We start from the raw sequence: 26484 nt of genomic DNA, 5'->3' as shown, positions 1-26484 counted from the left end.
GACCCATTGGTTATTCAGGAGTGTGTTGTTTAATTTCCACATATTTGTTAATTTTCCAGGTTTCTTCTGGTGTTTGGTTTCTAGTTTTATGCCATTGTGGTCAGAAAAGATACTTATATGATTTTAATCTTTTTAAATCTGTTAAGACTTTTTTGTGACCTAGCATGTGATCTATCCTGGAGAATGTTCCATGTGTACTTGAGAAGAATGTGTATTCTGCTGCTATTAGATGGAATGTTCTCTGTATGTCTGTTAGGTGCATTTCATCTAAAGTATGGTTCAATGCAGTGTTTCCTTACTGATTTTCTGTCTGGATGATCTATGCACTGTTGAAAGTGGAGTATTGAAGTCCCCTACTATTACTGCACTGCTGTCTGTTTCTCCTTTGATATCTGTTAATATTTGCTTAACATATTTGAGTGCTCTCATGTTGGGTGCATATACAGCTGACCCCTTGAACAACACAGGTTTGAACTCTGCAGGTCCACTTAAACGTGGTCTTTTCAATAAATGCAGTACTACATGATCCGGGATTAGTTGAATTCGCAGATGTGGAACCAGGGATGTGGAGGGCTGACTACAAGACTTGAGCATCTGTGGGTTTTGGTATCTGTAGCAGGTCCTCAAACAAATCCCCTGCAGATACCAAAGGATGAGTCTATATTTATAATTGTTATTTCCTCTTGATGAATTGACCCTTTTATCATTGTATAATGACGTTCTTTGTCTCTTATTACAGCTTTTGAGTTAAAGTGTGTTTTATCTAACATAAGTGTAGCTACCTCTGCTCTCTTGGTTTTTACTTGCATGAAATATCTTCTTCCATCCCTTCACTTTAAAGATATGTGTATCCTTAAAGCTGAAGCAAGTCTCTTGTAAGCAGCATATTGTTGGGTCTTGTTTTTTATCCATTCAGACACTCTGACTAGATAATTTCAAATTACCTGTCTTTGAGTTCTCAGATTTTTTCCCTCTGTTTTGTTTGTTCATGCCTGATGTTGATGCTGTCTCTTGGATTTTTCATTTCATTCATTGTATTCTTCAGCTCCGGAATTTCTGTTTGGTTCTTTTTGATGATTTCTATCTCTGTTGAATTTCTCATTTTGTTCCTGTGTTGTTTTCCTGATTTTGTTGCATTGTCTATCTGTGTTCTCTTGTAGCTTACCAACCTTCCTTATAACAGTTGTTTGGAATTCTTCATCAGGTAATTCATAGAGCTTTCTTTCTTTAGGATTGGTTATTAGAAAATCATTGTGTTCCTTTGTTGGTGTATGTTTCCTTGATTTTTTGTATGCTTTGAAGTCTTGTGTTCCTGTCTTTGCATTTAAAGAAGTATTTACCCCCTCCAGTTTTTACTAGCCGGCCTCAGGACAGAAATACCATCACCAATCAGCCCAGCTAGGGATTCTGAGAGCTTTCTCAGACCTTTTCTATGGATGCACCTGCTCTACACTTCTTGTTCTCTCGAGTGCATGTAAAGCATAGCCTCACATCCTGTCTTTGGCAGGATCTGGATTCTCCCTACTGTCTGCTAGAGGAGAAGATGCTGTAAGGGGCAGAGGGGACACTGGGAAGTGAATTTCAATGGACCATTAATATATTTTCCACTCTCTAGTAAATGTCTTTTGACACAGTAATAAAAATGAAGTTTCATAAGTGGTTTGTGCTCTTAAAATACATATTAATTTGGTAACAATTTTCACAGATTTCATAGAGAGATCTTATATAACTAAGTATACAACTTCAAGTTGTATAACTTGCTAGTTAGATGAATTATTAGAATTTTTGAAGAAACAGTTATATCCTGCAACAATATACAGTAGCCCCCCTTATCCATCCCCAGTAAATGTCTGAAACTGGGACGAGTACCAAACTCTTTATATACTATGTTTTTTCCAATACATACAGACCTGTTTAATTTATAAATTAGGCACAGTCAAAGATTAACGACAATAATGAAATGGAACAGTTATAACAATATACTGTAATAAGATTCGTGAATGTGGTCTATCTCTCTGTCTCAAAATATCTTATTGTATTGTACTCACCCTTCTTCTTGTGATGATGTGAGATGATAAAATGTCTATGTGATAAGTAAGATGAAGTGAAGTGAATGATGTAGACGTTGTGATGTAGCATTAGGCTGCTGGCCTTCTGACCACCTGTCAGAAGGAGGATCACCTGCTTCGGGTGATCCTGGATCATTGATCCATGAAGATGTTGATGGTTGATGTCAGGAGCAGAAAATGTTGATGGTTGGAGATCCCAAGTGGGTGCAAAATTTCATTACGCTACTTAGAACAGAGTGCAATTGAAAAACTTATGAATTGTTTATTTCTGGAGTTTTCCATTTAATGTTTTCAGACCACAGTTGATCGTGGGTAATAGAAACTGTAGAAAGTGAAATGGTGGATAAGGGAGACTACCGTAATTCATTTGAAATCCAACTGTTTTCAGTGTTTTTAATGTAATACTGCCAACTCTTTAATACAGAGCAGCAAATATAGTTTTAATTCATTATAAGAGTGAAGGGGCAGTTTTAAATTTTGATCGAGGATGCTAAATCAGGCCCCATTACTGAAAATGTAATTGAGGCTTTAATGTATACATAAAGTGAGATGAAATTTTTCCTCTTCCTCTCCTTTCCCCTCCTCTTCCTTTTAGTATTCCATTGTGTGAATATACCACAATTTATTCATCTTCCAGGTTATAGGCATTTCAGTTATTTCCAGTTTATTCTTATAAATAAAGCTGCTGTGGACATTCTTGTACATGCCTTCTGGTGGACAAGCACATTCATTTCTTTTAGCTATATTCAGTGGCATACCTAGAATATTTGATACCCTAGAATGGGTCATTTTTATTGCTCCAAGTCTTCTAAACAGCAAAATTATTTTCAGTAATAATAATGAAATGAAATGAAATGAATAACAATGACAAGGTAACCAGTGATTTAAAATTTTTTTATTTTTAAATAATTATATATTCACAGCAATTGCAAAGATAGTACAAAAATCTCATGTATTCTTACAGTCCCAGTTTTCCCCAATGGTTATATCTTATGTAACTATAACATAGTATCCTACAAGGAAATTGACATTGGTATAATGTATGTATATAATTCTGTGCCATTTTATCACACGTGTAGATCCATCTAATCCCCCACCACAATCAAGATACAGAACTGTTCCATCACCACAAAGGTCTCCCTTGTGCTCCCCTTTATAGTCACAACCACCACTGTCACCCCCATCATTCCTAACCTCAGGCAACTTCTAATCCCTTTTCCATCTCCATAATTTCATCATTTCAAGAATTTTATATAAATGAAATCATACAATATGTGATCTTCTGAAATTGGCTTTTTTCAGTCAATGAATTGCCTTTGAGGTTCATCCAAATTGCATATCAATAGTTTGTCCTTTTTATTGCTGAGTATTATTCCATTGCATGGATGTGCTTAAGTTTCTATAAACCATTCACTTATTGTAGTACATTTTGATTGTTTCTAACTTTTAACTATTATGAATGAATCTGATATGAACATTTGTGTACAGATATCCTTTCTCTAGGATAATTGCCATATTCTGGGTCTTATATGTATGCTTTATTTTGTAAGAAACTGACAAATTGTTTTCCAGTGTGGCTGTACGATTTTATATTTCTACCAGTAAGGTGTAAAAGATTAAGTTTTTCCATGTCTTTGCCAGCTTTTCATACTGTCACTATTAGAACAGAGGTGTGTAATGATATCTCATTGCCACCTTTACTGGCATTTCCCTAATGGATGGTGTTGTTGAACAACTTTTCATATGCTTATTTGCCATGTGTATATTCAATTTGGTGAAGTGTCTCTTCATATTTTTTCCCATTTTCTAATTGGTTTAGCTGTTAAGTTTTGAAAATTCTTTGTATATTCCAGATGTGAGTCCTTTGTAGGATATGTGGTTTAGAAATATTTTTTCCTAGTCTGTAGCTTGTTTTTATTTTCCTCTTAGTGGTGTCTTTCACAGAGAAAAAGTTGGTACATCATGAAAAAAACGCTTTTAATCCCCTACCCCCGTATTGCCTTTCCCCCCTTCCCTCTCCCTACTGGTAACCACTAGTTTGTTCTCTATATCTGTGAGTCGGCTTCTTTTTTGTTATATGCATTAGTTTCCTGTATTTTTTTGGATTCCATATGTAAGTGATATCATACGGTATTTGTATTTCTCTGTTTGACTTATTTCACTTAGCATAATGCCCTCCAAACCCATCCATGTTGCTGCAAATGGCAAAATTTCATTCTTTTTTATGGCTGAGTAGTATTCCATTGTATATATATGCCATATCTTCTTTATCCATTCATCTGTTAATGGACACTTAGTTTGCTTCCATATCTTGACAATTATAAATAATGCTACTATGAACATTGGGGGTGCGTGTGTCTTTTTGAATTAGTGTTTATCTTTTTTTTTTTTTTTGGATATGTACCCAGGAGCAGAATTGCTGGGTCATATGGTAGTTCTGTTTTTAGTTTTTAGAGAAACCTTCATGCTGTTTTCCATAGTGGCTGCACTAATCTACATCGCTACCAATAGTGTAACATCCTTGCCAACATTCTTACTTATGTTCTTTTTGATGATAGCCATTCTTTTTTTTTTTTAACATCTTTATTGGAGTATAATTGCTTTACAATGTTGTGTTAGTTTCTGCTGTATAACAAAGTGAATCAGCTATACATATACAGATATCCCTATATCCCCCTCCCTCTTGCATCTCCCTCCCACCCTCCCTATCCCACCCCTCTAGGTGGTCACAAAGCACTGAGCTAATCTCCCTGTACTATGCAGCTGCTTCTCACTAGCTATCTATTTTACATTTGGTAGTGTATATATATCCCTGCCACTCTCTTACTTCATCCAAGCTTACCCTTCCCCCTCCCCATGTCCTCAAGTCCATTCTCTACATCTCCGCCTTTATTACTGTCCTGCCACTAGTTTCTTCAGAACGTTTTTTTTTTTTTTTAGATTCTATATATATGTGTTAGCATACGGTATTTGTTTTTCTCTTTCTGACTTACTTCATTCTGTATGACAGACTCTAGGTCCATCCACCTCACTACAAATAACTCAATTTCATTTCTTTTTATGGCTAATATTCCATTGTATATATGTGCCACATCTTCTTTATCCATTCATCTGTCGATGGACACTTAGGTTGCTTCCATGTCCTGGCTATTGTAAACAGTGCTGCATTGAACATCGTGGTATATGACTCTTTTGAATTATGGTTTTCTCGGGGTATATGCCCAGTAGTGGGATTGCTGGGTCGTATGGTAGTTCTATTTTTCGTTTTTTAAGGAACCTCCATACTGTTCTCCATAGTGGCTGTATCAATTTACATTCCCACCAACAGTGCAAGAGGGTTCCCTTTCCTCCACACCCTCTCCAGCATTTATTGTTTGTAGATTTTTTGATGATGGCCATTCTGACTGGTGTGAGGTGCTACCTCATTGTAGTTGTGATTTGCATTTCTCTAATGATTAGTGATGTTGAGCAACCTTTCATGTGTTTGCTGGCAATCTGTATATCTTCTTTGGAGAAATGTCTATTTAGGTCTTCTGCCCATTTTTGGATTGGGTTGTTTGTTTTTTTGATATTGAGCTGCATGAGCTGCTTGTAAATTTTGGAGATTAATCCTTTGTCAGTTGCTTCATTTGCACATATTTTCTCCCATTCTGAGGGTTGTCTTTTCATCTTGATTATGTTTTCCTTTGCTGTGCAAAAGCTTTGAAGTTTCATTAGGTCCCATTTGTTTATTTTTGTTTTTATTTCCATTCCTCTAGGAGGTGGGTCAAAAAAGATCTTGCTGTGATTTATGTCATAGAGTGTTCTGCCTATGTTTTCCTCTAAGAGTTTTATAGTGTCTGGCCTTACATTTAGGTCTTTAATCCATTTTGAGTTTATTTTTGTGTATGGTGTTAGGAAGTGTTCTAATTTCATTCTTTTACATGTAGCTGTCTAGTTTTCCCAGCACCACTTATTGAAGAGGCTGTGTTTTCTCCATTGTATATTCTTGCTTCCTTTATGAAAAATAAGGTGACCATATGTGCGTGGGTTTATCTCTGGGCTTTCTATCCTGTTCCATTGATCTATATTTCTGTTTCTGTGCCAGTACCATACTGTCTTGATTACTGTAGCTTTGTAGTATCATCTGATGTCCGGGAGCCTGATTCCTCCAGCTCCATTTTTCTTTCTCAAGATTGCTTTGGCTATTCGGGGTCTTTTGTGTTTCCATACAAATTGTGAAATTTTTTGTTTTAGTTCTGTGAAAAATGCCATTGGTAGTTTGATAGGGGTTGCATTGAATCTGTAGATTGCTTTGGGTAGTATGGTCATTTTCACAATATTGATTCTTCCAATCCAAGAACATGGTATATCTCTCCAACTGTTTCTATCATTGTTAATTTCTTTCAGCAGTGTCTTATAGTTTTCTGCATATAGGTCTTTTGTCTCCTTAGGTGGGTTTATTCCTAGGTATTTTATTCTTTTTGTTGCAGTGGTAAATGGGAGTGTTTCCTTAATTTCTCTTTAGGATTTTTCATCATTAGTATATAGGAATGCAAGAGATTTCTGTGCATTAATTTTGTATCCTGCTACTTTACCAAATTCATTGATTAGCTCTAGTAGTTTTCTGGTGGCATCTTTAGGATTCTCTATATACAGTATCATGTCATCTGCAAACAGTGACAGCTTTACTTCTTTTCCAATTTGGATTCCTTTTATTTGTTTTTCTTCTCTGATTCCTGTGGCTAAAACTTCCAAAACTATATTGAATAATAATGGTGAGAGTGGACAACCTTGTCTTGTTCCTGATCTTAGAGGAAATGGTTTCCGTTTTTCACCATTGAGAATGATGTTGGCTGTGGGTGTGTCATACATGGCCTTTATTATGTTGAGGTAAGTTTCCTCTATGCCTACTTTCTGGAGGGTTTTTATCATAAATGGGTGTTGAATTTTGTTGAAAGCTTTCTCTGCATCTATTGAGATGAGCGTATGGTTTTTCTCCTTCAATTTGTTAATATGCTGTATCACGTTGATTGATTTGCGTATATTGAAGAATCCTTGCATTCCTGGGATAAACCCCACTTGATCATGGTGTATGATCCTTTTAATGTGCTGTTGGATTCTGTTTGCTAGTATTTTGTTGAGGATTTTTGCATCTATGTTCATCAGTGATATTGGCCTGTAGTTTTCTTTCTTGGTGACATCTTTGTCTGGTTTTGGTATCAGGGTGATGGTGGCCTCGTAGAATGAGTTTGGGAGTGTTCCTCCCTCTGCTATATTTTGGAAGAGTTTGAGAAGGATAGGTGTTAGCTCTTCTCTAAATGTTTGATAGAATTCGCCTGTGAAGCCATCTGGTCCTGGGCTTTTGCTTGTTGGAAGATTTTTAATCACAGTTTCAATTTCAGTGCTTGTGATTGGTCTGTTCATATTTTGTATTTCTTCCTTGTTTAGTCTCGGAAGGTTGTGCATTTCTAAGAATTTGTCCATTTCTTCCAGGTTGTCCATTTTTTTGGCATATAGCTGCTTGTAGTAATCTCTCATGATCCTTTGTATTTCTGCAGTGTCAGTTGTTACTTCTCCTTTTTCATTTCTAATTCTATTGATTTGAGTCTTCTCCCTTTTTTTCTTGATAAGTCTGGCTAATGGTTTATCAATTTTGTTTATCTTCTCAAAGACCAGCTTTTTTTTTTTTAGTTTTATTGATCTTTGCTATCGTTTGCTTCATTTCTTTTTTGTTTATTTCTGATCTGATCTTTATGTTTTCTTTCCTTCTGCTAACTCTGGTTTTTTTTGTTCTTCTTTCTCTAATTGCTTTAAGTGTAAGGTTAGGTTGTTTATTTGAGATGTTTCTTGTTTCTTAAGGTAGGATTGTATTGCTATACACTTCCCTCTTAGAACTGCTTTTGCTGCATCCCATAGGCTTTGGGTCATCGTGTTTTCATTGTCATTTGTTTCTAGGTATTTTTTGATTTCCTCTTTGATTTCTTCAGTGATCTGTTGGTTATTTAGTAGTGTATTGTTTAGCCTCCATGTGTTTGTATTTTTTACAGATTTTTTCCTGTAATTGATATCTAGTCTCATAGCGTTGTGGTCAGAAATGATACTTGATACAATTTCAATTTTCTTAAATTTACCAAGGCTTGATTTGTGACCCAAGATATGATCTATCCTGGGAATGTTCCATGAGCACTTGAGAAGAATGTGTATTCTGTTGTTTTTGGATGGAATGTCCTATAAATATCAATTAAGTCCATCTTGTTTAATGTATCATTTAAAACTTGTGTTTCCTTATTTATTTTCATTTTGGATGATCTGTCCATTGGTGAAAGTGGGCTGTTAAAGTCTCCTACTATGATTGTGTTACTGTCGATTTCCCCTTTTATGGCTGTTAACATTTGCCTTATGTATTGAGGTGCTCGTATGTTGGGTGCATAAATATTTACAATTGTTATATCTTCTTCTTGGATTGATCCCTTGATCATTATGTAGTGTCCTTCTTTGTCTCTTGTAATAGTCTTTATTTTAAAGTCTATTTTGTCTGATATGAGAATTGCTACTCCAGGTTTCTTTTGATTTCCTTTTGTATGGAATATCTTTTTCCATCCCCTCACTTTCAGTCTGTATGTGTCCCTAGGTCTTAAGTGGGTCTCTTGCATACAACATACATATGGGTCTTTTTTTTGTATCCATTCAGCCAGTCTATTTCTTTTGGTTGGAGCATTTAATCCATTTACATTCAAGGTAATTATCAATATGTATGTTCCTGTTACCATTTTCTTAATTGTTTTGGGTTTGTTATTGTAGGTCTTTTCCTTCTCTTGTGTTTCCTGCCTAGAGAAGTTCCTTTAGCATTTGTTGTAAAACTGGTTTGATGGTGCTGAATTCTCTTGGTGTTTGCTTGTCTGTTAAGGTTTTAATTTCTCCATCGAATCTGAATGAAATCCTGGCTGGATAGAGTAATCTTAGTTGTAGGTTCTTCCCCTTCTTCACTTTAAATATGTCCTGCCAGTCCCTTCTGGCTTGCAGAGTTTCTGCTGAAAGATCAGCTGTTAACCTTATGGGGATTCCCTTGTATGTTATTTGTTGCTTTTCCCTTGCTGCTTTTAATGTTTTTTCTTTGTATTTAATTTTTGATAGTTTGATTAATATGTGTCTTGGCATGTTTCTCCTTGGAATTATCCTGTATGGGACTCTCTGCACTTCCTGGACTTGACTATTTCCTTTCCCATATTAGGGAAGTTTTCAACTATATTCTCTTCAAATATTTTCTCAGTCCCTTTCTTTTTCTCTTCTTCTTCTGGGACCCCTATAATTTGAATGTTGGTGCATTTTATATTGTCCCAGAGGTCTCTGAGACTGTCCTCAATTCTTTTCATTCTTTTATCTTTAGTCTGCTCTGCGGTAGTTATTTCCACTACTTTATCTTCGAGGTCACTTATCCGTTCTTCTGCCTCAGTTATTCTGCTATTGATTCCTTCTAGAGAATTTTTTATTTCATTTATTGTGTTGTTCATCATTGTTTGTTTGCTCTTTAGCTCTTCCAGCTCCTTGTTAAACGTTTCTTGTATTTTCTCCTTCTATTTCCAAGATTTTGCATCATCTTTATTTTCATTACTCTGAATTCTTTTTCAGGTGAACTGCCCATTTTCTCTTCATTTGTTTGGTCTGGTGGGTTTTTACCTTGCTCCTTCCTCTGCTGTGTGTTTCTCTGTCTTCTCATTTTGCTTAACTTACTGTGTTTGGGGGGTCTCCTTTTCGCAGGCTGCAGGTTCGTAGTTCCTGTTGTTTTTGTTGTCTGCCCCCAGTGGCTAAGGTTGGTTCAGTCGGTTGTGTAGGCTTCGTGGTGGAGGGGACTAGTGCCTGTGTTCTGGTGGATGAGGCTGGATCTTGTCTTTTTCTGGTGGGCAGGACTGCATCCGGTGGTGTGTTTTGGGTCGTCTGTGAACTTAGTATGATTTTAGGCAGCCTCTCTGGTAATGGGTGGGATTGTGTTCCTGTCTTGCTAGTTGTTTGGCATAGGGTGTCCAGCACTTGTGGTTGCTGGTCATTGAGTGGAGCTGGGTCTTAGTGCTGAGATGGAGATCTCTGGGAGAGCTTTTGCTGTTTGATATTACATGAAGCCAGGAGGTCTCTGGTGGACCAACATCTGAACTCGGCTTTCCTACCTCAGAGGCACAGGCCTGACACCTGGCCAGAGCACCAAGACCCTGTCAACCACATGGCTCAGAAGAAAAGTGAGAAAAAAAGGAAGAAGTAAAGAAAAAAATAAAATAAAATAAAGTTATTAAAATAAAAAATTTAAATTATTATTAACAAATAAAAACTAAAAAGTAATTTTAAAAAAAGAAAGAAAGAAAGAAGAGAGCAACCAAACCAAAAAACAAATCCACCAATGATAAAAAGCGCTAAAAACTATACTAAAAAAAAAAAAAAAAAAGGAGAGACAGAACCCTAGGACAAATGGTAAAAGCAAAGCTATACAGACAGAATCACACAAAGAAGCATACACATACACACTCACTAAAAGAGAACAAGGAAAAAAAAAAAAAATATATATATATATAAAAAACAAAGGAAGTGAGCAACCATATCAATAAACAAACCTACCAATGATAATAAACTCTAAATACTAAACTAAGAAAAACATAAAACCAAAAACAAATTACATGCAGGAAGGAAACCCCAAGTCTGCAGTTGCTCCCAAAGTCCACCGCCTCAATTTTGGGATGGTTTGTTGTCTATTTAAGTATTCCACAGATGCAGGGTACATCAAGTTGATTGTGGAGATTTAATCTGCTGCTCCTGAGGCTGCTGGGAGAGATTTCCCTTTCTCTTCTTTGTTCGCACAGCTCCTGGGGTTCAGCTTTGGATTTGGCCCTGCCTCTGCGTGTAGGTGGTCTGAGGGCGCCTGTTCTTCACCCAGACAGGACGGGGTTAAAGGAGCAGCTGATTCGGGGGCTCTTGCTCACTGAGGCCGGGGGGAGGGAGGGGTATGGAATGCGGGGCGAGCCTGCGGCGGCAGAGGCTGGCGTGATGTTGCACCAGCCTGAGGCGTGCCATGTGTTCTCCCGGGGAAGTTGTCCCTGGATCACGGGACCCTGGCAGTGGTGGGCTGCACAGGATCCCGGGATGGGAGGTGTGGCTAGTGGCCTGTGCTTACACACAGGCTTCTTGGTGGCTGCAGCAGCAGCCTTAGCAGTTTATGCCCGTCTCTGGGGTCCGCACTGATAGCCACGGCTCGCGCCCGTCTCTGGAACTCATTTAGGCGGTGCTCTGAATCCCCGCTCCTCACGCACCCCAAAACAATGGTCTCTTGCCTCTTAGGCAGTTCCAGACTTTTTCCCCGACCCCCCGCCCCCGTCTAGCTGTGGCTCACTAGCCCCTTCAGGCTGTGTTCACGCAGCCAACCCCAGTCCTCTCCCTGTGATCCTACCTCCGAAGCCCGAGCCTCAGCTCCCAGCCCGCACCCACCCTGGTGGGTGAGCAGACAAGCCTCTCTGGCTGGTGAGTGCTGGCCAGCACCGATCCTCTGTGTGGGAATCTCTCCGCTTTGGCCTCTGCACCCCTGTTACTGTGCTCTCCTCTGTGGCTCCGAAGCTTCCCCGCTCTGCCACCCCTCTCTGCCAGTGAAGGGGCTTCCTACTGTGTGGAAACTTTTCCCCCTTCACAGCTCCCTTCCAGAGGTGCAGGTCCTGTCCCTATTCTTTTGTCTGTTTTTCTTTCTTTCTTTTGCCCTACCCAGGTACGTGGGGAGTTTCTTGCCTTTGGGGAGGTCTGAGGTCTTCTGCCAGTGTTCAGTAGGAGTTGTTCCACATGTAGATGTACTTGTGGGGAGTAAGGTGATCTCCACGTCTTATTCCTCTGCCATCTTGGAGCTCTCCCCCGACGATAGCCATTCTGACAGGTGCAAGGTGATATCTCATTGTGGTTCTGTTTCTTTCTTCTTCTTCTTCTTTTTTTTTTTTTTTGGCTGCGCCTCGCACCTCATGGGATCTTAGTTCTCCGACCAGGGATTGAACCTGGGCCCCTGGCAGTGAAAGCATGGAGTGCTAACCACTGGACCACCAGGGAATCCCCTCATTTGTGGTTTTGATTTGCATTTCCCTGATGATTAGCCATGTTGAGCATCTTTTCATGTGCTTTTTGGCCACTTGCATACCCTCTTTGGAGAAATGTCTTCAGTTCTTCTGCCCATTTTTTAATCGGGTTTTTTTTTCCTTTTCTTTTGATGTTGAGTTGTATGAACTGTTTATATATGTTGGATATTAACCCCTTATCAGTCATATCATTTGCAAATATTTTCTCCCATTCAGTAGGTTGTCTTTTCATTTTGTCGATGGTTTATTTTGCTGTGCAAAAGCTTTTAAGTTTAGTTAGGTCCCATTTGTTTATTTTTGCTTTTATTTCCCTTGTTTTAGGAGACAGATGCAAAAAAATATTGCTATGGTTTATGTCAAAGAGTCTTCTGTCTATGTTTTACTCTAGGAGTTTTATGGTATCTGATCTTACATTTAGATCTTTAATCCACTTTGAGCTTACTTTTATATATGATGTTAGAGAATGTTCTGATTTCATTATTCTACATGTAGCTGTCCAGTTTTCCCAGCACTTATTGAAGAGACTGTATTTTCTCCATTGTATATTCTTGCCTCCTTTGTCATAGATTAATTGACCATAAGTTCATGGGTTTATTTCTGGGCTCTCTATTCTGTTCCATTGATCTGTGTGTCTGTTTTTGTGCCAGTACCATACTGTTGTGATTACTGTAGCTTTGTGGTATAGTCTGAAGTCAGGGAGCATGGTTTCTCCAGCTGTATTCTTCTTTCTCAAGATTGCTTTAGCTGTTTGGGGTCCTCTGTGTTTCCATACAGATTTTAAAATTATTTGTTCTATTTCTGTGAACGATGCCATTGGTATTTTGACAGGGGTTGCATTGAATCTGTAGATTGCCTTGGGTGTGGTATGATCCTTTTTAACAATATTAATTCTTCCAATCCAAGAACACAATGTATCTTTCCATTTAATTGTGTCATCTTCAATTCCATTCATTAGAGTCTTTTAGTGTTCCAAGTACAGATCTTTTACCTCCTTAGGTAGGTTTATTCCTATGTATTTTATTCTTTTTGATGCGATGGTAAATGGGATTGTTTCCTTAATTTCTCTTTCTGATAATTTGTTGTTAGTGTATAGAAATGCAACATATTTCTGTATATTAATTTTGTATCCTGAAACTTTACCAAATTCACCAATGAGCTCTAGTAGTTTTCTGGTGGTGTCTGTAGGATTTTTCTATGTATAGTATCATGTCATCTGCAAACAGTTTTAGTTCTTTGTTTCCAATTAGAATTCCTTTTATTTCTTTTTCTTCTCTGATTGCTGTGCCTAGGACTTCCAAACTGTTAAATAAAAGTGGTGAGAGTGGGCATTCTTGTCTTATTCCTGAGCTTAGTGGAAATGCTTTCAGTTCTTCACTGTTGAGTATGATGTTAGCTGTGGGTTTGTCATGCATGGCCTTTATTTTGTTGAGGTATGTTCCCTCTGTGCCCCAAATTTCTTTTTAAATGTCCTATATTTGTACACAGTGATTGGACCCCAGATTAAGGAAGGAATTTTTTTGGCTTTTTATTATTTTATGGTGTTTTTATTAAATGAATATCCTAGGATGTGTGGTTAGAACACTTGATGATATAATGAAGTACCAAGGAACTCCAGGACCAGACTGCCAGGTCTTCAGTCCCTGCTCTACTACATATTGAATGTATGAAATTACGTAAGATACTTAACAGCTCCGTGCCTTCATTTCCTCATCTATAAACTGGGGATAAAATAATAATAATAATTAGCTTACAATAGTGTTTGTTGCAACACTGGTTGTTATGAAGATCATAAGAGAGTTCAAACATGTAAAGTGCTTAGAACAGTGCCTGGCAAATAGTAAGCACTTAATAACTGTTGCTAATAATATTACTACTCCTGGTTCTGTGGCTTGGAAAGATACTTAGGCTCCCTGAGTTTCTGTTTCTTTCTTTCTTTTCTTTTTTTTAATTATTTTTAAAAATTTTATTTAGTTATTTATTTTTGGCTGTTGGGTCTTCGTTGCTGTGCGCGGGCTTTCTCTAGTTGCGGTGAGCGAGGGCTACTCTTCATTGCAGTGCGCGTGCTTCTCATTGCAGTGGCTTCTCTTGTGACAGAGCATGGGCTCTAGGTCCGCAGGCTTCAATAGTTATGGCACACGGGCTCAGTAGTTGTGGCTCAAGGCTCTAGAGTGCAGGCTCAATAGTTGTGGCACATGGGCTTAGTTGCTCCGCAGCATGTAGGATCTTCCCAGACAAGGGCTCAAACCCATGTCCCTTGCACTGGCAGGCGGATTCTTAACCACTGCACCACCAGGGAAGTCCCTCTTTTTTTTTTTTTAATATTTATTTATTTATTTGGCTGTGCCGGGTCTTAGTTGTGGCATTTGGTATCTTCATTGCCGCATGCAAGATCTTTAGTTGCAGCATGCAAGATCTTTTAGTTGCGGCATGTGGGATCTAGTTCCCTGACCAGGGATTGAACCCGGATCCCCTGCATTGGGAGCGTGGAGTCTTAACCCCTGGACCACCAGGGAAGTGCCAGGTTTTGATTTCTTAAACTCTAAAATGGGGATAATACTTGCTGCCCCATCTAAGTTATAAGGCACTTAAGAGGATGAAATAAGATTTTATGTGTCAAAGTACGATGTGAAGCACTGACAAAAAGTTTTCCTCTTATCAATGATTATTATCATTCAAATAGATAGATATTCTATTTGATGTTTTTTAGCTCATCTATTTTAATTTTAATTTTTGCATATAAATAATTTATATGATATAGTTACATATTAATAACCTCATATAATTTATAAACAATGTTGTGGGTGCTTAGAATTTTTTTTACTGAAAGACATACATAATCAAAAAAGCTTGAAGACCTACTGATCTAAAGAAATGTTTATGATATGAACTCATTCATGCAGTGTTAACACATTATTGACTGGGGGATTTTTGCATAAACTAACGCCTGTGGCCGAAGATTTGTTTTGTAAGTGAATATTGAAACACCCACGTTTGAGTAAATATCAACAACTTTTTTTGCACTTAATGTATTTATTTGAAACTTCGTACGTGTCTTACTAAAGCATTCTAATATTTCGTTAGAGTGTGATAAGCCCTAGCAGGCACCTCTGTGCAGGGGAACAGAACATCTATTACAAATATACCATGTTTCACTGTGCTTTCCCCTGGAAGAGCAGACTCTACACTTTCTGGTGGCTTTTTTTTTTTTTTAGTCCTGTGGATATTATTTCCTCTAGAATACGTTATTTTATTTTACTTGATAGTTGACAAGGTGGATCTTTGCGGGGGGCTCTTTTAGAAACGCCACAAGAAGGACCAGGTGCGGGACTACCGCTACATTCACCAGAATGGTCAGTTACCCATTCTCTAGCTACTGCTAACAAAAATTGCTTGTAAGTCATTTTATTCTGTGCATTAAAGCTACAATAAATTTTAAACGCATTGAATAAACCACAGTTACTCAAATAGAAACCCACTTTCTTATACCATTTCTGAGTTTTCCAGAGGATATTGAAGTTTTCCAGATATTGATCGGATCAATCAACTCCTTTCATATATTTATTATACTCTACTAGACAAGTGGGCTTCGTTATCTGATGGCCACTCCTCCTGTCATCCTTTCCTGTAGATGCTACGGAGGCGTCATGAATAGCTGTCACCATGCGGACTAACCTCTTGTCTTTCCATATAAGATGAATCACTTCTCCCTTCCATAAGAATGTCATTTCTCCCCTCTGTAGATTTTTAGATCTCTCCTTTAATTGATTTGGTAGACCACGATTATCTCTTATAGTCCCACAAACTCTGGTTTTATTTTTCAACAATATTTCAGATGTGGACACACTGTTGTAATAATTGTCTTGGTAAATATGGTGCCATGAACTAAGATAAGGCTATAGGACTGAAACTGTTTCCTGAAGTTTCTTTTCTTCACCCGTGTAAATCTCAAGGTTGCGTATATATCCAGTTTCACTTTTGCTAACCATCCTGACCAAAATTCCATATTTTGTACGTTTTCCAGGATTATAGGTTTTGAATCTGAGTCGTCCTTTCCACTTTATCATTGCCTCATCAAGTGATAGCTCTTGTTTGAGTCTATAGATCAATTGAAATTTTGGTAGAAAATAATCCAAAAGAGGTTTAACTTTTGAAATTCTGTCTGCAGGAAGTGGAGTTTCCAAGTTATCGTTAAAGTGAAGAAATGTCATTATTTGTTCGAACCTTATTCTTGTCATGATCTTTGGAAAGATAGGTTTCAAGTAAGGGATCAGCCAACTGTTCTTTCCAGTGTGACTTTCTTATTTGTCCCATCAAAATTATTAATCAAAGAAACTTCTCCATGTCACTATTGGTTATATCAGTCCATTTTAAAGCCTTATCATACTTTTTATATGATTTTTCATTCTGTTGGTGATACAAGTTTGTTTGAGAAGCGACCAACTCGAAAAAGTCATTACCAAAAATTAATTCTGTTATTTTGCTAATACTATGTGGGTTATTACATTCAATAGTTATACCTGACACACCTCTGAAGTCTTCAAATTTTCGTGAAATGTTGTTCTCAGTCCGCTCTTCTGTAGAAGCAAAGGAGCATTCTCCAGCACCATGAGTTTCATTTTCACTTTCTGTATCAGAATCAATCACTAAGGTTTTTTGTCTTTTTCTTGGTCTAATATTCACATCATCTGAATCAGAACTGTATTCTGAAGAACTATCATCTTCTGAGACACTAGCATATATGTCGCCCGGACAATCAGAGAAAGTATCTGCATAAAATTCACTGAAAAATTCTTCTTCACTCAAAATTTCGTGATGCGTCATTTTTGAAAATTTTATGGTAATAAACTTGCATTTATAATATACACAGGGTTGGAACAAAAACCTAACTGGGCAAAATGTGAATAATAATGGCAATCATAAGTTGTGATCAATTTTAAGCTCTAACAACTTCGCATGGTGATGTTAATTGTATCACTCTCTAAAACCGTATTGATACGTCTCTGGTCAATAACGTCCGGGTAACAAAGGACCTATTAATACATCTCTGGTCAATAATGTGTTAATTCTGGCATTCTTGGCAGCATGCATCATCAACTGCCTTAAGAATGTTTTTGTACTCTTAGATTTCATATTAAGGAGGGAATTACCTTAAGAAAATCATTAGCAATAAACAGAAAGAGCTACAGAAACAATGTTCATTGCAACATTGTAATAAAAGTTAGACATAACCTATATGTTCATCAAATAGGGGAATGTTTAAGTAAACTGTGATATATTTACAGGCTGTAGCCTCTGCTATGCAGCTTAGTAAACTATAATAAAGTTCTAAGGTTAGGAAGAAGGTTTTAAAGAATATTTCATGAGGAAGCATTCCCAGTATAATGGTAGGTGGAAAAATTAAGATACAAGGAGATATAGTTATGCAGAATAACTCCAGTTCTAGTAAAAATGCACATATATAAGACTGGAAAGAAATATATTAACATGCTAATAGTGATTATCTCCTGATAGTAGGATTATGTGTTATTTTTACTGTCTTCATACCTTTCTATATTTTCTAGTTTTTCTGCAATGAACATGTATTAGTTTTACACTTAGGAAGAAAGAGTTGATTTTAAATAAAAATTTAAAAATATAAGCCATACTTATTATCCTTAGGCTTTAGATTTCCATCAATTGAATACCTTTGTTAGAGTATGAATCATAGGATTGGGAAGGACTTTAATAAGTTATCATGGCCAATTCTGAGAATTTCACTGATGAATTTCAGACAGATGAATTAGTTTTTTTAAATGTTAAAGTGTATTTTGGGGGTTTCATTTTGTGTGATATTGACCACTCTTGCAATAAGAGTTTAGACCACATCCTTTCTTTCAGTCTTAACAACTCGAATTTCTTTAAAAGTTCTTTATTGAGCCCATTCTCCAAACTTTAGCTTCTTGGTGTAGAATTTGATTTAGAAACCAGGAGGACTTGATGTTTATAAAAAACATTGCCTTCCATCACAGGTTCTCAAACTTGGCTATATGTCAGAACCATCTGAGGAGCTCTTAAAAAATACAGATGTGTTAAATATTCTGATTTAACAAATCTGGTCTGGGAGGGGGTAGGGAGGAAGGGGAGAGTAGGGTTTTGAAAATATTGCTAAATAATTTCACAGCACTTAAATTAAAAGTGGGGTCAATCAAGAACATTTGAAGAAATTTAAATTACTGAGGCTGAAAGAAAGGATGAGGTCCAAACACTTACTGAAATAGCATTTCTTCTTGAATGATGACACAAGCCTGGTTGTGAAAAGGCAACAATAGGGCTGTTTCCTCAACTCTGGCAGAAACCCCTTCAGTGGATGTGTGCCCTGCCAGGAATCCAGATACAATGGGGAAACATCACCACGGTATGCTAACTCTATCCTTGGATCTTTTCTTGGATGTACATGCAGGGTCTCTTTCTACCAAAGCCTTAATCTACTTGTAATGTTGCAGGGACTCGTCCCTCTTCTATTTCCTCTATAGTAATAATAGTAGGTACCATTTACTGAGTTCCTGTTACCTACCAGGTATTTATATCCATCTATCTGATCCTTACCAAACCTTGAAAGACAGTTCTTTTACAGATATAGCAACAGGCTCAGATAGATAGAGTTTTTGATCTAAGGTCACATAGGAAATATCAAAACCAGATTTCAAAGCCTGCTCTGCTTGACTCCAGTGCCTGTGCTTTGTGGCATCATGTGCCTGCCTCCTCGCTGCCCCCTCATGTGTTTCCGGTGCTCAGATGGCCTACATCCAGGTCTTTAACTTTCTTACTTCAGTTGTCTGACTGTGCAGATTTGTGCCTAAAGAGAGCAATGTCTTATGAAAGGCTGGGTTTCTTCTTTAAATTGTCCTTTCAGGGAACGCTGTGAGGAGCTCCGTGTTGAGTTGTGCTGTATCCATCAGAAGGCAGTGAGCAAGGAGCGGAAAGCACAGATAGCATTTAATGAGGAGCTGAAAAGGCAGAAGCTGGTGGAAGAGCAGATGTTCTCAAAGCTGTGGGAGGAAGACCGACTGGCCAAAGAGAAGCGAGAAGCCGAAGAGGCGAGGAGACAGAGAGAGCTGATGGAGAACACACGGCTGGGGCTGAATGCCCAGATCACCAGCATCCAGGCGCAAAGGCAGGCAGCGCGGTGGCTGAAGGAGGAGGAGGCGCGCCTTGTGGTGGGTCTTTTGAAATGCTTGTGATAGGACGATGAACTCAGTGGCTAGAATACACAGTTCGCTGGCCTGGTACTGTAGTTTGCCTGATGGCCAGGGCTCGTTCACAGGGCAACAGATCATGGTCAGAGCCTTGGATTTCAAGGCCCAGCTGACAGTGCCATCTCATTGTATAGGGCAAGTTACTTCACTACTGTGATTCAGTTTCCTCATCTACAAAATGAGGCAAAGGGCACTTGTCTTTATTGTGAGGGTGAAATGGGATAATCATCGGCAGTGCCAATGAAGCCTAGTGGCAATTTGGCAACATCCCCCCATTCTTTGATATGGGTAATTGACAGTTTCCAAATCCTATATAAAGTGCTTATACAACAGCTACAGTGACCCCCCCAGACCACCAGCATCAATAATTTTGTTCCTACAAGATCACTGCCCCTCGTATATACAAATTAGAGTTGTCAATGGAAATGTGTGCAAGCACTCAAAAAGGTAGCAATTTTATATGTATATAACGCTTTCAACATCTGACACTTTAATACCACTAAATTTAGGAAGATGGTAATATTTTCCTGGGAAATCCCAAGTATTGAAATATGAAACCATAAGAAACATCAAAGGTAAGGTACATGCAAAGCCCAGAAATCTTCTCTGGGTTTAAGATTGTTTTATTTTGAAGAGTTTAGTAGAAGATCTCTAGGAAAATCAAAATAGTGATCCCCAAATGGCCTTATATATACCCCCTCCTCTGGTGTAAGATACTTAGTGAGCCATTTTTACTCACAACACTTCTGACACCAAATGTGTGGGTTTTTTTCTCACATCATACAGTACTCTGATGCCCTGCAGACACTGATTAGGTGTACTACAATTTGATTCAGTTCTGATACTATCTGGAATTAGTGTCAGACTCCATAAGTTGAAGGGCTTATGGAGTCCCACAAGACTGCCCTCACTTCAGATACCCATCACAAGTAGTGGGTCCCTAGGTTACCCACATTTCTGTCCAGCTTGGCTACAAAGTCCAAGGTTCTCATGACTCCCCCTCAGTTTCAGTAATTCACTAAAACAACTCATAGAACTTAGGAAAGTGCTTTACTTACCCTTACCAGCTTATTGTAAGGTATACAACTCAGAGATGGTCAAATGGAAGAGATGCATAGGGGAAGGTATGTGGGGTGGTACACAGAGCTTCCATGCCCCCACCACCTTGATGTGTTCAATCCAGAAGCTCTCTGGACCTCGTCATTTGGGGGTTTTATGGAGGTTTCATCACATGGGCGTGATTGATTAATTCAATCGCTGTTGGTGATTGAACTCAATCTCTGGCCCCTCTTCCCTCCCTGGAGGTCAAGGGGTGGAGCTAAAGTTCCAACCCTCTGATCACATGGTTTGGTCTTTCTAGTTATCATCTCCCATCCTGAAGCCATCTAGGGGGTCCAGCCACTGGTCATCTCATTAGGCTACAAAAGATAATCGTATCACTTTGGAGATTCCAAGGGTGTTAGGAGCTATGTGCCAGGAACCAGGGGCAAAGACAAAATATTTATTTTTTGTAACACACCCAGCTATCTCTATTTCTACCTTACTTTAAAAAGAATTTTTTTTTGGAAATAACTTTAACAAGGAGTTGCCAAAAATATTAGAGTTTCTGTGTACCTTTACATAACCAAATATTATATATATAGACTTATAAAGACTTACACTGGTATAATACTTTCAACTAAAGTTACTCCCTTATTTAACTAAACTAAAAAACCCTTCTTTGGATTTCACCAGCTTTTACAAGCACTCTTTGGAGGAAGGGGTATAGTTCTATGAAATTTTACCATATGTAACCACTACTGAAATCAGGATACCGAATTGTTCCATCATTCAAAGAAACTCCTTCCAGCTACTCCTTTATTGTTATAACCTCTGTCAAAGAAAATTCAATTAACAATCAAATTAAGAAGAAAAAGAGAATTTTATTCAAGCCAAACTAAGGATTATAATACAAGAGACAGACTCTCAGAAGCTCTGAGAATTGTTCCACCTGTTAGTAGTCGAAGGCACAGTCATATACATTTTCAAGACAGAGGATCATATATCAAAATGACACACTGACATTTTACATAAGTTCACCAAAGATATATAGTCCGGGTAAGCACGTACAAAGCAAGCAGTAAGTCACCATGACCCCTTACAGAGTTGGGAAAGAATATTAATCTTCTATAAAGTTCTATTGCTGGCGTCAGAAGAAAGAAAAAAAAATTGATCTTTGCCGTGAAGTAGGCATTCCCATCTTTGAGGAGGTCTGGTTAATGTATAATGAAGATGCACATTGCACTCTAAAGGGGGAGGGAGGAGGCCCAAACAGACAGACAGAGAGAGAGAGAATTTTAGGTTTACATTTTCATCTTGCCTTAAAATATAAATTTTATTTCATCGCCACCCTCAACCCTAACCCCTGGCAGCCACTGATGGGTTCTTTATCTCTATTATTTTGTAATTTCAAGAATGTTATTCCACCCTTTTTAATGTTTTAATTATAACATTTGTTATAACAGTAATGTTATATTAAATAATAATATGAACATTTTCAAATGCACAGAAGTGGAGAGTACAATGATCATACTCATGTACTGATCTCCCAGTTTCAGCAGCTGTTGCATTTTGACATGTTGATTTCCTATATTCTACCCCCCTTCCATTTTTGTTTTAAAATATGTCCCAGGGACTTCCCTGGTGGTCCAGTGGTAAAGAATCCGCCTTACAATGCAGGGGACGCAGGTTCAATCCCTGGTCAGGGAACTAAGATCCTACATGCCGCAGGGCAACTAAGCCCGCATGCCACAACTACTGAGCTCGCGTGCCTCAGCTAGAGCCCATGTGCCACAAACTACAGAGCCCACGTGCTCTGGAACCCAAGCAGCACAACTAGAGAAGAGAAAACCCGCACGCCACAACTAGAGAGAAGCCCGCGTACCACAACGAAGAGCCCGCATGCTGCAACGAAAGATCCCACGTGCCTCAGCAAAGATCCTGTGGGCCACAACTAAGACCGGACGCAGCCAAAATATATATATATATATGTGTGTGTGTGTGTATATGTGTGTATATGTGTGTGTATATATATATATATATATATATATATATATATATATATATATATATATATCCCAGACATGTCATTTCTCCCTTAAATACATCTCAAGTATGCATCTCAACAACATGATTAAGGACATTTTCTTATACAATGCCAATATCAAACCTAAAAAAATTAATAATAATTCATTGTTATCATCTAAAATCAGCATCAAATTTCCATCACTGTCTAAGTTATTTGACATTTAAATCAGGATCCAAACATTGTTGTCCTCTTATAAGTCTCTTTTAGAATGAGTCACTGTTTATTATTCAAATCTGGTCACATTTGAGATTGAAAGGGGTGCATTTAATTCAGTACATAAGCGCAACAGTGTAAAATCAGAACTATCCTGGGGAAACCAAGACATAGTAAACTGCTTTTAGGTCTCTTAATTTTGAGCAGTTCTCCCCCCATACCATCTTTACCTGCTTCATAGTCTGATTTGGCTGATTGCTGCCTCCTGGTATGGTCAACCTTACTTTTTAAAAAGTGTGGCCTGGAACTTCCCTGGTGGTCCAGTGGCTAAGACTGTGCACTCCCACTGCAGGGACCCCAGGTTTGATCCCAGGTTGGGGAACTAGATCCCACATGCCACAAGTAAAAGTTTGCATGCCACAACTGGAGATCCCGCATGCCACAACGAATGTCCTGCACGCGGCAACTAAGACCCGGTGCAGCCAAATAAATAAATGAATGAAAAATAAATAAATAAAAAGTGTGGCCTGCTATCCCACTGGCTTTCATGTTTGATATCCATCATTTTTCCTTAAATATTGCAGAGCATTTTTACTTTTATTGTCTCATTTGACCCTCACAATTCAGTGTGGATTTACTCTCATGACATTAACGGAAAAGTCTAGCATGTAACTTCCCTCTCACAAGCCAGAAATCGTGGCAATCATGGCTGTTGTGAGTCTCAATTAGATCAAGTCAATGGGGGATTGTATCCCTCCTCACTATAAATGTGTCATCTCCTGTCCCCGCTGGGCAAGGACTTATCCCTCCAGGAGAGTGCAAATGCCTTTGACAGGAGGATTAATGCCTCAGTTTATACCAAACTCACAGCACCCAACAGCAGTGGTACCCCAGTTAGAACTGCTTGATTAGTCAGGCAGTTAAGCTAGCCAGGGGGGTCAGATAGATAAGAAAATGAGAGGAATGGGGGAGAGCTTTTAAAGAATAAAAAGCTTAATTTACTTTTGTATATTTAGCTGATGTGGACATCTCCATTTCTGGACTCTTATTGCTGGTTAATAATGTATCCAAATCTAGATGTGCAGATGTGCACAGAAGACTAAAGTCTGGAAGGTCAATACACCAAAACATTGAGAATGGTAGTGGGTGAATGGGTATTAAGAATAAAAGTGATTTATCCTTATACTTTTCTGCATTTTGAACTCCACAACTATTTATTACTTTATAATCACACACAGACAGCAATTTCACAAAGCCGTATTGCTGATTCAGCAATGAAAAGGCAAGTTTTATTTCTTATAGTACCTTTTCACCCAGGAGTGTGTGTTTCCAAGAAACCATTTATTCTCACCTCTTAAATGAAATGCATTAACTTCTTTGTTTTGTCCAACTGTACTGATGCATTATCTTCACTATTGTTCTGCCATAGGAAAGTGACAAAGCACAGGTGAAACTTGAGAATGAACAGGATAAGCTAAAGAAACAGAAGACAAAACAGGAAATGAGGGCTGCTTTGCAAAAAGCCCTCCAAGAGAAGATGGAGCATATTCAGCAGGAATACAGAGAAGATCAGGACTTGAACATGAAGCTCATGCAAAGCGCCCTTCAAAACTTACAGGAAGAGGCTGATAAAAGGAAGCAAGAGAGAGTAAGACATTTATTCAGTGCCTACTGTGTGCTGGATGAGATTCCTTGTTGAGCTCTCGGTCTTATGGGAGCCAGCCATGTGTAGAATAAAGCATAACTGCTACTGTAAGTGTGGTCCACGAACCAACAGCATTAGCATCATCTAGGAGGATGTTAGAAATAGAAATTCATAGGCTTCAGACTCAGAATCTCCAAATTCAGATCTTGGCCAGGACAAGAAACCTGTTTTAACAAGCTCTCCCAGGTGATTCTGATGCTCACTAAAATTTGAAAACTCCTACTCTATAACATGGTGTTAGTACTGTGATAGCAGGATGGGATCGCAGGAAGTGGAGTGACTAAGTATGTCCAGAAGTTGGGGAAGACATCACTGAGAAAGTGGTGTTCAAGTTGTACTTTGAAGGATATGTAGTTTTGACAGGCAAAGAGAGTAGAGAAAATCATTCCAGTGTTTATTTAACTGTTTCTTTAAAATTTGTATCGAACTCTTTAGGGTGTTGTTCTTTTCCTAAAGGTACTATGATTTGTTTTGTTTTGTTCTGATAGACTTTATTTTTTAGAGCAGTTTTAGGTTCACAGCAAAATTGAGCAAAAAGTACAGAAACTTCCCATATACCCCCTGCCCCAACACATGCATAGCCTTCCCCATCCTCAACATCCTCCACCAGAGGGTACATTTGTTACAATCGATGAACCTACATTGACACGTTATCACCCAAAGTCCATAGTTTACATTAGGGTCCATTCTTTGGTGTTGTAGGTCTATAGGTTTGGACAAACATATGATGACATTTATCCACCATGAGAGTATTATACAGAGTGATTTCACTCGGCTAAAAATCCTCTGTGCTCCACCTGGTCATCCCTTCCTCCACCCCAAACCCCTGGAAACCACTGATATTTTTACTGTCTCCATAGTTTTGCCTTTTCCAGAATGTCATATCATTGGAATCATATAGTATGTAGCCTTTTCAGATTGGCTTCTTTCACTAACTAATACGCATTTAAGTTCCCTCCATATCTTTTCATGGTTTGATAGCTCATTTACTTTTAGCACTGAATCTCTTCCATTGTGTGGATGTACTACAGTGTATTTATCCAGTCACCTTCTGAAGGACATCCTTGGTTGCTTCCAGGTTTTGGTGATTATGAATAAAGTTATTGTGTACATTCTTAGGCAGGTTTTTGTGTGAACATAAGTTTTCAACTCATTTGGGTAAATATCAAGAAGCGTTATTGCTGGATCATATGGTAAGAGTATGTGTAGTTTTGTAAGAAACTACCAAACTGTCTTGCAAAGTGTCTGTACCATTTTGCATTCCCACCAGCAATGAATGAGAGTTCCCGTTGCTCAGCATCCTTGTCAGTATTTTGTGTTATCCGTGTTCTGGACTTGAGCCATTCTAATAGGTGCGTAGTGATATATCATTGTTGTTTAATTTTAATTTCCCTAATGTCATGTGATATAGAGCATTAAGGATTCTGAACCCAATTCCAATGTGTAGCGTGGTATCCAAGCAATGCTCGGGACACGAGCTGGGTGTCCTACAATTCCACTCAATTCTGGCACTATCTACCCAGAGATAGCATCGGATTCCACAGAGAAAGGGCTCAGTTCTATAAGACTGCCCTCTACTTCAGTTGCCAGTCTGAAGTAGCCCAGTCGCAAGCCCAGATGGTTACCTGTGCTTCTGACCAACTGGCTACAAACTGGAAGTTCCAATGATCCCCCTCAAACTCAGGATGCCAATTGCAAATCCAAGTTGTTACTTGACAGACTGGCTATAAATCAGAAGTTCCCGTGACCCCCTCCTTGAGTTCGATTGATTGGCTAGAGCAGCTCACAGAACTCAGGAAACCAGTTTGCTCACTAGATTACCAATTTATTACAGAGTATATTAAAGGATACATATAAATAGCCAGATGAAGAGACATATAGGATGAGGTCCTGAACAAAGGAGCTTCTGTCCTCATGGAGTTTGGGACCTGGCATGGTGGAAGTGTTCTGGTTCCCCAATTCTGAACCCTCTCCTTTGGGGTTTTTAGGTAGGCTTCATTACATAGGCATGATTGGTTAAGTCATTGGCCATCAGTGATTGATTTGAAGCCTCCAAACCTTCTCCCCTCCCCAGAGGTCAGGGGACTGGGACTGAAAATTCCAACCCTCTAATCACATG

At 38.5% G+C, this 26484-nt stretch overlaps 1 protein-coding gene across 2 annotated transcripts in view; it reads left to right on the top strand.

The window, feature by feature from the left end:
* The window catches only part of CFAP53 (cilia and flagella associated protein 53), a 73018-nt gene that overhangs the window by 9069 nt on the left and 37465 nt on the right, over positions 1–26484 (top strand). For both annotated transcript variants that reach the window (XM_059894942.1, XM_059894941.1), the window contains exons 4-5: positions 19038–19341; positions 24090–24308. In XM_059894942.1, the coding sequence (XP_059750925.1) occupies positions 19038–19341; positions 24090–24308 (523 nt within the window). The remainder of the gene's footprint in view (positions 1–19037; positions 19342–24089; positions 24309–26484) is intronic.

The sequence above is a fragment of the Balaenoptera ricei genome, chromosome 14, assembly GCF_028023285.1.
Source record: "Balaenoptera ricei isolate mBalRic1 chromosome 14, mBalRic1.hap2, whole genome shotgun sequence".
In the NCBI taxonomy this organism is placed as follows: domain Eukaryota; kingdom Metazoa; phylum Chordata; class Mammalia; order Artiodactyla; family Balaenopteridae; genus Balaenoptera; species Balaenoptera ricei.
This window is presented reverse-complemented; position numbering and strand designations above follow the sequence as displayed.